General features: G+C 42.4%; 1 protein-coding gene across 2 annotated transcripts in view; it reads left to right on the top strand.

Annotated features, from left to right (window-relative positions):
* Positions 1 to 18: 18 nt before the first annotated feature.
* ITGB1BP2 (integrin subunit beta 1 binding protein 2) overlaps positions 19 to 12267 on the top strand; it is a 31984-nt gene continuing 19735 nt past the window's right edge. The window contains exons 1-11 of one of the 2 annotated variants that reach the window (XM_007122088.3): positions 47 to 376; positions 628 to 677; positions 767 to 823; positions 901 to 1046; positions 1925 to 2019; positions 2126 to 2184; positions 2323 to 2393; positions 2513 to 2612; positions 2883 to 2996; positions 3240 to 3302; positions 3665 to 4072. In XM_007122088.3, coding sequence (XP_007122150.1) covers positions 313 to 376; positions 628 to 677; positions 767 to 823; positions 901 to 1046; positions 1925 to 2019; positions 2126 to 2184; positions 2323 to 2393; positions 2513 to 2612; positions 2883 to 2996; positions 3240 to 3302; positions 3665 to 3892 — 1047 coding nt within the window. In that variant the 5' untranslated portion in view covers positions 47 to 312 and the 3' untranslated portion in view covers positions 3893 to 4072. Of the gene's footprint in view, positions 377 to 627; positions 678 to 766; positions 824 to 900; positions 1047 to 1924; positions 2020 to 2125; positions 2185 to 2322; positions 2394 to 2512; positions 2613 to 2882; positions 2997 to 3239; positions 3303 to 3664; positions 4073 to 12267 lie in introns of those variants that run through there. The other variant, XM_028482829.2, reaches the window with a different exon arrangement.

The raw sequence follows: 12267 nt of genomic DNA on the forward strand, positions 1-12267 counted from the left end.
GGCTTGGAATTGGCATGGTAAATCTAAAACCGTCTCAGCAGTGGTTAGCTGACCTCACCCAAGTTCCAAGCCCTACTCTGCTTGATCCTTTTTTCTTGAGCCTCAGAGCTAAAATGTTCCTGAGCTCTTTCTTATTGGCTGGGAAGACCAATTGAAGTTCCCTTGCCCATGTTAGGAGGTGTACGCCTCCTGAACTAAAGATAGAAACAGCTGGCCCTTCCAGGCAGCTAAAAGCCTCCAGACTAAGAGGTGTTCCCCACTCGGCAGCCAGACTCCTTGAAACACCCTTTCAGTAATTCTACCAACGCCTCCATGTCTCTACTCTGCCATAACAAAGGCTGTGGGCAGCACTTTGACCCCCAAACCAACCTTCCTGGTGAGTAATCCTGACCTTGCCAGGAGCTCTGTGAGTGCTGGGGGAGTTGTCAGCTGTGGGCAGTCTGTTAAAGGAAGAAAGAAAAAAATTTAGTGTACCTGCCATAGTTTAATTGGTCTGAGTGATTTTCAGTCTTTACTGATTTTTTTTACATCATACGTAAAGACTGTAAGCATATAAACCTGGAAAAAAGGTAAGTGATGTTTGGTATAGTATCTTTCCTTCCTTGATCCTTCTACCGGTATCCACAGATTCCTGTTGCCATCACCCTGGGGTCCCAATCTTCCATGATGCACTTAAGGTGAGGAATAGGCAAGGGGGGATAGCAAGAGCATTTCGCAAAAGAAATATAGCCAGGAATCTAAGCTGAGCTGGATCTCTTGTTATCAGGGTTGGTCCTGCTGCCGGAAGCGAACTGTAGATTTCTCTGAGTTCTTAAACATCAAGGTAAATTCTTTACTTCCTGGGATTCTGCCCCTAATAGAAGGATTCTATCCCTAATCCTCTCTCCTTATCTATACTAGGGCTGTACTGTGGGACCACACTGTGCTGAGAAGCTCCCTGAGAGCCCTCAACCTGAGGGCCCTGCCACAAGCAGTTCACTTCAGGAGCAAAAACCTCCGAACACGATTCCAAAGTCAGCAGAGACTTTGCGCCGGGAGAGGCCCAAGTAAAGAGGAGGAGGTCCCTGGGTTTTTCCTACATTAATGGAACTTACTAGGAGAGATTAATGGGTCATTGAGGTTTGGGGACTAGTGACTAGAGATGTGAGGAGACCCAAGGGTCAGGGCTTGGTGTATCTTTGGTGCTGTAGGGGAAATTTGTGTCCGGAAATAATGTCCTTTGTGCTAAAGTAGTACGGGGTGATGGGATAGGTATTCTGTGGGGGGGTTTTGTTTTGTTTTTTGGGGGGTTTTTTTGGCCGCTCCGTCTGGCATGTGGGATCTTAGTTCCCTGACCAGGGATTGAACCCGTGCCCCTGCAGTGGAAGCACAGTTAACCACTGGACCGCCAGGGAAGTCCCGGGATAGGTATTTTGAATCAATAGAGTAGATAGCCTCTCGTGAATACATACTTAGTTATCATACAAGGGGGATTGTTGAGAATGACATTTTTTTTCTTTTTGGAAAAGAGCTTTAAAATAAGTTTTGCATCAAGAAAAGGATGTAGTAGTATTGGCAGCCAGGAGACTGCAGAGAAGAATAAGTTAATTTTGTGGAACTAGTATGAGCAACAGAAGAAAGTCATATTAGGTCTACAACTAATTAGATGAAGAAGAAGAGGGAATGATGCAGTTCTGCAGAGAAATATAGTTGGATTTAGAGCAACTGAGTAGATGGGCAAGAGGAGCCCTGGGGAATTCCCCAGGGTTCAAGGATTTGGCATGTCCACAGAGAAGAAAATTGGCAATGGGGTTGCTACGCATCTTCTCTAACCCTGCTCCACTTTCACCAGACTTCTTCGATTCCATTACCACTGGTGGGAAGGTTGGCGCTGTTGATCACGGTTAGTGGGTCAGGACTAAATCACCCCACCCATACTCCCTAGGTCAGACTTGCCTCCAAAGCTGCTTCCGCTAAATATATCCCAAGCCCTGGGAATGGCACTGGAACAGAAGGAATTAGACCAAGAACCTGGAGCAGGTAAGTGGGTCTTCAGTAGGACAGGCTTCACAGGCAGGAATTTAGTGAAAGTGGCAGTTGGGTGGAGGAAATGAATAGGGTTCCTGACTCTGTTTCCTTTGCCCAGGACTTGACAGTAGTCTGATCCAGACTGGTGCCAGCTGCCAGAACCCAGGATGTGATGCTGTGAGTGTTTGTGGAGGACTCAAGCATGTGGTTGAGAGATGCCACGCCTGAGGGATGACTGGGTATAGATATGAGGCTGCATAGGGTACATTTTTAAATGACCCAATTCTTTTCCTGATTCTCCTTTATCTGTCTTAGGTTTATCAAGACCCAGAGAGTGATGCTACTCCATGTACCTACCACCCAGGAGCACCTCGATTCCATGAGGGGTGATGGAGGGGACTGGGTGGGCTGTGAGACAGGTTTCTCCCAATGTTGACCTTAAGATGGAAGTGGGGGCTTGTGGGGAGGGGAAAGGAGAGTCAGTTGAATTCTATTCCTACCTCAGGATGAAATCTTGGAGTTGTTGTGGTATCCAGACCCTGGATTTTGGGGCATTCCTGGCACAGCCAGGGTGCAGAGTTGGTAGACATGACTGGGGGAAGCAGGTAAGTCCCGACTTTCCTGAACTCTTGACTAGAACCCAATTCCAAAATAATTTCTTCTCCCTGTACCTCATGGCCAAGCTCTGTATCTTCTCCCTTTTGCATGGACCAAATAAGATTCTGCTCCTTATCCTTTACCAGCCCAGTGGGTTTGCAATATAAGGTAGTGTTAATCTTTCTGAGACTCTCTGTCTCTTCTCCACATATACCATGAGAACGCCCCTTGGGTTAAGAGTTCATTCTTACCACCCACTTTTCACATCTTCTTTTTAGCTGCCAGCGTCTTGCCGTCATGATTGGCACCAGACAGATTCCTTAGTAGTGGTGACTGTATACGGCCAGATTCCACTTCCTGCGTTCAACTGGGTGAAGGCCAGTCAAACTGAGGTGAGGAACATCTGATGCTGGATGGAAAGCCAGTGAATTGGGTGATATAATCTTACAGGCAGTCGTCGTAGGCAGTAAACATGTAGGCTCCATAGTCCTCTGAGAGGAAGGTAGAGCTGTTAGGTCAGGGTTATCTGGCTGACCCGTGGATGTAGGTATTACACCACTGACCTGCTTCTCTGTCGTAGTGACTTGTTCTGACCTTCTGGGACTGTTACTACCCCTGTAATTCTTTTCTCTCAGCTTCATGTCCACATTGTCTTTGATGGTAACCGAGTGTTCCAAGCACAGATGAAGCTCTGGGGGGTAAGTGAAGATAAGGGGGCACAGGAGGGGGAGGAAGATGGGGTAAAAAGAAGGGCCAGACTGGAATGAATAGAGGGTGTCTTGAGGGAAGGAGTTGTAGTGGGAAAGTGGAGGTTTTCTCTTCATTTGCTTTGATATTCTCTCTCTCTCTCCCTCTTCCTCCCTCTTTTTCTCCCTCTCCCCCCCAACTCCCCTTTCTTTCCTCTTTCTCTCTCTCCCTTACTTATTCCTTCCCTATATTTTCCCCACCTTGCATTTTTTAATTTTTCTCCCTGCCATTCATCACCATCCTACCCTGACCCCAATCCCTTTGATTTCCTCATTTTCTCTTCTGTGTTCCTCTATCTTTCCCTCCTCCTCAGGTCATAAACGTGGAGCAGAGCTCTGTCTCCTTGATGCCATCTCGGGTTGAAATCTCCCTGGTCAAGGCTGACCCAGGATCCTGGGCCCAGCTGGAGCACCCCGATGCACTGGCTGAGAAGGCTAAGGCAGGGGTTGGGTTAGAGATGGATGAGGAAGAATCTGAGGATTCAGATGATGACCTGAGCTGGACAGAGGAGGAGGAAGAGGAGGAAGTGATGGGGGAATAGTGACACCAGACAGTCAAGTGTCTAGATAGGACCTCAGTGACTCCCTTAGGATCTCAGAGACCAGGATATGGTTGGCCATGTGATGTCATTGAGCAGCAGGAGGCAGAAGGAGGGGAGAACAAAAGTGTCCCAACCATTCTGTTTTTTTCCCTTAAATAAATCTTGTATTCTGCAGTTTCACATAGTGTCGTTCTCTCACATCACTATCTAAGATTGTATTCGTTCCCTCCAACTTCCGTGTGTGTGCAACACACGTGTGTGAAAAAAGCACATGTAATCAATTCTTCACAACCACCAAGTATTTACTGAGTACTTGCTATGTGCCCAGTTATATGTTAGGTGGTTTAGAGGTATCTGAGAAACAGAAGACTCATTCATTCCTCCCAGGAAAATTGTAGTCAGGCTGACAAGTCAAGGCTCTACATGAGATAATAATAAACATTATCAGGTAGTTTAACTGAGTGCTAAATTGTGCAGTACAGTTTTGAAAAGCTGTAGGAGATGAGAGAATACAGTGATTAATGTGGACTGTAGTAGAAAGGGAAAGCTCCATGGAAGAAGTACATTTTTTACAGCTTTAATTAGATACAATACACATCCCATACAATTTGCCCGTTCAAAGTGTAAAATTCAAGTTTTTTTTTTTAGTGTACTCAGAGTTGTACAACCACAATCAATTTTACAATGTTTTCATCACTCCAAAAATAAACTCTGTACCCATTAGCAGTCACTCCCAGTGTCCCCCCAAACTCATAGCCCTAGGCAACCACTTATCTACTTTCTGCCTCTGTGGATTTACCTATGCTGAATATTTCATATGAATGGAATCATACAATATGTGGTTGTTTGTGACAGGCTTCTTTCATTTAGGAAAATGTTTTCAAGGTTCATCCATATTATAACATGTATCAGTACTTCATTCCTTTTAATGGCCAAATAATATTTCACTGTGTGGATATACCACTTGTGTTTATCTCTTCATCAGTTGAGGTATATTTGGGTTGTTCCCACTTTTTGGCTATTATGAATAACGCTTCTATAATAATGCTCCCATGCATTCATGTTCAAGTTTTTATGTGGACATATGTTTTCATTTCTCTTGGATATATACCAAGTGTAATTGGAATGTAATTTCTGGGTCAAATGGTAACTTTTAACCTTTTGAGGAACTGCCAGACTGTTTTCCAAAGAGGCTGCACCATTTTACATTCCCACCAGCAGTGTATGAGGGTTCCAATTTCTCCACATCCTCAATAACACTTGTTACTTGTCTTTTTTTATTATGGCCATCCTAGTGGGTGTGAAGTGGAATCTCATTGTGGTTTTACTTTGACTTTCCCTGATGGCTAATGATGCTGAGCATCTTTACATGTACTTATTGGCCATTTTTGTATCTTATTTGGAGAAATGTCTATACAAATCCTTTGCCCATTTGTTAATAGGGTTGTTTGTCTTTTTATTGAGTTGTATTTTTAAAATATATTCTGGAGACAAGTCTCTTGTCAGATATATGATTTATAAATATTTTCTCCCATTCTCTGTGTTGTCTTTACACTTCCTTGATGGTGTCCTTTGATACACAAAAGTTTTTAATTTTTATGAAGTCTAATTTATCCATTTTCCTTTGGTTATGCTTATGCTTTTGATGTCATATCCCAGAAACCACTGCCTAATCCAAGGTCATGAAATTTTACTTCTATGTTTTCCGAGAGTTTTATAGTTTTAGTTCTTACATTTAGGTCTTTGATCCATCGAGATAGTTTTTGTATGTGGTACGAGGTAGGGGTCCAACTTTACATTTTTTTTTCAACTTTACATTTTTGTGTATGGATATCCAGTTGTCCCAGTACCATTTGTGGAAGAGACTATTCTGTCCCCATTGAATTGTCCTAGCAGTTGGTTAAACCAATTAACCATAAATGTGAGGGTTAAGAAATATATTTTGAATGGAAATTTGAAGAATGAGAAATTTGGATAGATATGGAAGAGTAGGGAGAGCCAGGCTTGGGTAGGAAGTTGTTCTATTTTACTTTTTGTGTTTTATTATAAATTCCAAAGCAATACATATTGTCACTGTAAAAGACTCAATGCAGAAGTATATGGAGTAAGAAGTAAATGCTCCTCTTCAGAGTCTCTCCAAGCTTAGTCCTTTTGCTGTTTGTAACCACTGCTAACATATCAGAGGGTATTGGTTCCCTGACCAGGGATTGAACCCATACCCCCTGCAGTGGAAGCGCAGAGCCCTAACCACTGGGCCACCAGGGAATTCCCTCAGAAAGGTATGTTTAAGCGAGGGAACAAAAAAGTCAAGTGAAGTGTCACTAGATTGGCAAGAGCCTAAAATGCTAGATCAAGGATTTTGAACATGATTTAAAAGAGAGTTAAAAAGGCATTATAGGCCTTTTTTTTTCTTTTAATTGATTTTTGGCTGCGTTGGGTCTTTATTGCTGTGCACGGGCTTTCTCTAGTTGCAGCGAGTGGCTGCTACTCTTCGTTGCGGTGCAGGCTTCTCACTGCGGTGGCTTCTCTTGTTGCGGAGCATGGGCTCTAGGCGTGCGGGCTCAGTAGTTGTGGCGCACGGGCTTAGTTGCTCCATGGCATGTGGGATCTTCCCGGATCAGGGCTCGAACCCGTGTCCCCTGCGTTGGCAGGCGGATTCTTAACCACTGAGCGACCAGGGAAGCCCGGCCTTTTCTTTTTAAACGTAGATTATTTTTTTCTTTGTGGCTGCGCCACGTGGCTTGCAGGATCTTAGATCCCCAACCAGGGATTGAACCCAGGCCCGTGGTAGTGAAAGCGCCGAGTTCTAATCACTGGACCACCAGGGAATTCCCTTAAAGGTAGATTCTTAATTAGAGGTGTGATATCTCTTTTTTGAGTCTCTCGAGTCAGATTTACTCCCTCAGCTGCCTCGTGGCTTGTGGGATCTTAATTCCCCGATTAAGGATCAAGCCAGGTCCCCGGAGAGAGCACCGAGTCCTAACCATTGGACCGCCAGGGAATTCCCTGAAAATAGGATTTTTCTTGACAGTCAGGTTTTGCTAGTCTATAAAGTGATAACATATTTACCATACCATTGCATCAACTTTAGGATTAAGGAAGATTGTATTCACCTGCTGAGGGAGTAAAGTATCATGTATAGAATGCCACTGTGTGGGGCACTTCTACCCACATTATTTTATTTAATCCTCACATCTGCTCTGTGAGGTAGGTACTATTATCCCCAATTTATATAGATGAGGAAACCAAAGCTCAGAGAAGGACATAGCTAGCCTGAGGTCACATGGCTACTGATTAAAACCTCAGTCATTGTTCTAGAGCCACCTGAGAATATCCAAAACCTAAGGACCCAACGAGGATCTTAGAAGAGGAGCTTGATATCGCATCCCTGTAGCCTAGCAGAGTCCCTTCGACAAGCCTATCTGGGAACCAGCGAGGCCCTTAGTTGATCAGTGATATCTCACACTGATATAACGCTTTCCCAACCACTTTTTGTCTCTGATCACCTCATCCCTAAGCTAAGTGGGACCCCTGGGTACTTTACCTCTCACTTCATCCAGATTAGTAATTATCTCCCAGTTACACCAGATGTAGTGCTACTGACTCTGGGACCCCTGCCTCCACTGTCCTCTTTCTCCCTTTCTGCTCCCAAAGTCCCAGAACACTGCTAGAGGGAGAACCAAGCAGACCAATATGAATTAATGCTGTCCAATTTCAACTTGGCCCTTGCAGCTGCTCAGCAACCCTTTTATTTGTCTCATACATTCCCTGGCACTCTCCCCACAGAGGCTGTTCCAGAACTTCTTCTTTCTCCTCAAACTACAAATTCCAATCTTCCTGCTTCTACTTACACAGATTTCATATTAGACACTTTCATCTGATTAACTGTCCCTCCTGCAGCAAATCAGTAATATCTTTCTCCCTTCCAGCCCTGTCCTCTAGCCATCCAGTTTCCTTCCCGGGAAAGCAATCAATGTTCTTGATCTCTTATTTATCCTTTCAGAGATACTTTATGACTCTACAAGCAAAAATACAGAAAGGAGGGAACTTGCACTGGTCGTTAAAGATAAGTAGGATTTGGATAAGTGGAGAGACAGGAGATGATATTCCAAGCAGGGGAAACATTCGGGGCAAAGGTACAGAGGTGGAAATGAGTAAGATATATTTAGAAAACAGGGTATAGCAAGTAGAGTAATCCCCTGAGAAATAATCCCACCTGCTGCCTCAAGTGCTACCTCTCCTTTTCTAGTTCTGACTTCAGCATGATCTGCTTCCCTGACTGTCCTGCTCTACATACCAGCAGAGTAGAAATCTGACACTACATGGCCCCTCACCCATCCTATCTTGCCTGGACCTCCGTTACTATTTACTGAGCCATCTGTTTCAGTCCTGCTAAAGAGGTCCTAGCTCCTTCCTGAGTAACTCTCCGGGCCAGACACCTTCCATTTCTTTGGTCGCATGGACAATTTCCTCACACCACTGAAAGCAGGACAATGAATATAGAATATGCATTGTACAGACATTATTGATCTTACCAATATATACAACAAATGGAGGTCAAGGAAACATGTTAATCTATACAACAGAGATGGAATTGGCAAAACCCAGACTGTGAAACTACTGAAAAACAGTCCAACTTCCTCAACAAAAAAATTGCAAGGAAAAAAAGAGATGAAGGGGAACCTTCAGTTTAAAAGTGACATATAATACGTATCCACCAATCACACCAAAAAAGCTGTAAAAAATTCTTTTGACATTTATGAAACTATTGGAAATTTAAATGCTGACTTGGTATTTGATGATATTAAGGAAATATTGCTTGTTTATTTTATGTGTGCTAATGATATTACCATTATGATTTTTTAAAAGGATCCTTAACTTTTAAAGATACATACTGAAATATTTAGGTATGGAATGATGTCATGTCTGGGATCTGCTCCAAAATATTACAGGACGGAGGAAATAGATGAAACAAGAGTGCCCAAGAGTTGATACTAGTTGAAGCTGAGTGTTTGGTAAATGGGGATTCATTATACTATCCAGTCTACTTTTGTACATGTTTTAAATTCTCCATTAAAAAGCTTTTAAAAATGTTACTGAATTGTCAAACATCTGATGAAAGTTTGTGTACTAGTCTGAAGGAGTGGAACAGGAGGAGCTGGAATATGAGAAGAGGAAGGTCTGGAACAGCCTCTGTGGGGAGAGTGCCAGGGAATGTATGAGACAAATAAAAGGGTTGCTGAGCAGCTGCAAGGGCCAAGTTGAAATTGGACAGCATTAATTCATATTGGTCTGCTTGGTTCTCCCTCTAGCAGTGTTCTGGGACTTTGGGAGCAGAAAGGGAGAAAGAGGACAGTGGAGGCAAGGGTCCCAGAGTCAGTAGCACTACATCTGGTGTAACTGGGAGATAATTACTGATCTGGATGAAGTGAGAGGTAAAGTACCCAGGGGTCCCACTTAGCTTAGGGATGAGGTGATCAGAGACAAAAAGTGGTTGGGAAAGCGTTATATCAGTGTGAGATATCACTGATCAACTAAGGGCCTCGCTGGTTCCCAGATAGGCTTGTCGAAGGGACTCTGCTAGGCTACAGGGATGCGATATCCAGCTCCTCTTCTAAGATCCCCGTTGGGTCCTTAGGTTTTGGATATTCTCAGATGGCTGTCAGACAGCTCTTAGCAATGACTGAAGTTTAAACAGGTGGAATTCATCACTAAAACTGGAAATTCTGCAAGACACATGGTGGGAGGAGTAATTACAAAAAAACCTACTCTTTACTATGATCTAAGCACTGTAATAAAATATGTATATATATACACATTTTTTTCTGTTATCTCTCTATATTATATATATCAAATGAGATTTTATATTCTCATTTAATTCTCACAACAATGTATTAAAAGCATTATTATTTTTTTAATAGATGAGGAAACTGAGCTTCAGGGAGCTTACGTAATTTTCTCTAGGTCACATAGCTATCAAGTGTCAGAGCTGGGACACAAATCCAGGTTTGAGTACAAAACCTGTGCTCTTTGGTGTCCAGCATACTTTCCAGCAAACACCTCCGTCCATTAAATCACTCTTATTTTGCCAGTGACATCTGTTAATAAAATTATAGATGCATTCTCACCAAAAAGAATTATACACTGAATTGAAAGCTTTTGGTAGGTAAGAAGTTAATTGACTAGGGTGGAAGAGATAGATACTTGGAGGCAGTGAAACCAGTTGAAGATAATCACAGTGGTGCAGGAGAGAAAGATGAGACCTCAGACTAAGTGGGTGTGGTAGTAAGAATGGAGGAGAGAATAATGGATTTAAGAGATATGTCTTAGTTCATGCTGCTATAACAAAGTACCATAGACTTGGTGGCTTATAAACAACATAAATTTATTCATCACAGTTCTGGAGGCTGGAAGTCTGAGATTAGGGTGCCAGTATGGTCAAGTTCTGGTGAGGGACATCTACCAGGTGGAGAGCAAAGACACGAAGCAAGCTCTCTCATGACTCTTACAAAGGCACTAATCCCATTCATGACCTCATCTAATCCTAATTACCTCCCCAAAGCCCCATCTCCTAATACCATCACAATGGGGGAATAGGATTTCAATGTATGAATTTTAGAGGGACACAAACATTCAGTCCATAACACAGGTAGGAGTGAAAGTAATGTGGCCATTGCTGGTCTTCTGTGTTCCTTGAACTTATGCAACTCACTCCTTCCTCAGTGCCCCTGTACTATCTGTTCCCCCTACCTGGAATAGTCTTCCTCAAGGTCTTTGAATAGCTGGCTCTTTCGTGTCACTCACGTCTCAGCTCAAGTATCACCACTCATGATAGAGAAACAATTCATTATCTCAAAATTTAATCAATAAAGGGAGAGACTCAAGCATTTATCCTTCCTTTCCTAGATGAACTGGGTAACAAAATAGTAGATGAAAGGACATGTTTTCCAAAACGATTCCAATTAATAAAAAGAAATGAAATGAGAATATCACCATTTTGCAATCCTTGATACATAGAGATAGTGAGCATCAGCAGCTTCTAAGATTATAAAAAGACATCAGACATTATGTCTATCCTGTAGTCATACGCAAGGGATGGAACCTCAGTTTGATCTAGTCTTTGGATCCAGCTGCCAATTTGCAGGAAATACAGACCCAGTAACTGCATGATGCCTATGCAATTGGCAAACTGCTAAGAGAAGTTTCACAGGTCAAACTTGAGTTCTTCCATAAAAAAAGGTCAAGCCTTTCTTGACCATCTTCTCTAAATTAGCACCCACTTTCCAAGTTGCTATCACATTACCCTATTTTATTTTCCCCATATCCCTTATCATCAACTGAGGTTTCCTTACATGAGAAGCAATATAGCATAACAGTTAAGAGGACAAACTATAACATCAGGCTGGCTGGGTTCAAATCTTGACTACTTACTGGCTATGTGACCTTAAAGTACTTAAGAGCTATGGACCTCAGTTTCCCCAACTATAAAATGGGATTAATAAAAGTGCCTATATCATAGGGTCATTAGGAATATTAAATGAGATAACATATCTATCTCATAGCTTATCACAGTTCCTAGTACAGGATAAGCATTATAAATGCTAACAATATTATTGCATAATTATTTTTTTGCTTATACATTATTTCTCTCTTTCACTAGCATATAAGTCTTTCTTCACTATACCCAGCACCTAAAACTGCCTAGCACATATATAATATGTGCTTAATAAATGTTTGTTGAATGAAGGGCCTGAATTAGGGTGGCAAAGAAAGATATGAAGGAGACATGTAAGGTGTTATTTTTTAATAGATCTTTACTGGAGTATAATTTCTTCACAATACTGTGTTAGTTTCTGTTGTACACTAAAGTGAATCAGCCATATGCATACATATGTCCCCATATCCCCTCCCTCTTGAGCCTCCCTCCCATCCTCCCTATCCCACCCCTCTGGGTCATCGCAAAGCACCGAGCTGATCTCCCTGTGCTATGCTGCTGCTTCCCACTAGCTATCTATTTTACATTCGGTAGTGTATATATGTCAATGCTACTCTCTCACTTTGTCCCAGCTTACCCTTCCCCACCATGTCCTCAAGTCCATTCTCTATGTCTACAACTTTAGTCCTGCCCTGCCACTAGGTTCATCAGTGCCGTTTTTTTAGATTCCATATATATGCATTAGCATTTGGTATTTGTTTTTCTGAGTAACTTCACTCTGTATGAAAGACTCTAGGTCCATCCACCTCACTACAAATAACTCAGTTTCATTTCTTTTTATGGCTGAGTAATATTCCATTGTATATATGTGCCACATCTTCTTTATCCATTCATCTGTCGATGGACATTTAGGTTGGTTCCATGTCCTGGCTATTGTAAA

This window comes from Physeter macrocephalus, chromosome 21 (genome assembly GCF_002837175.3).
Source record: "Physeter macrocephalus isolate SW-GA chromosome 21, ASM283717v5, whole genome shotgun sequence".
Lineage (NCBI taxonomy): Eukaryota > Metazoa > Chordata > Mammalia > Artiodactyla > Physeteridae > Physeter > Physeter macrocephalus.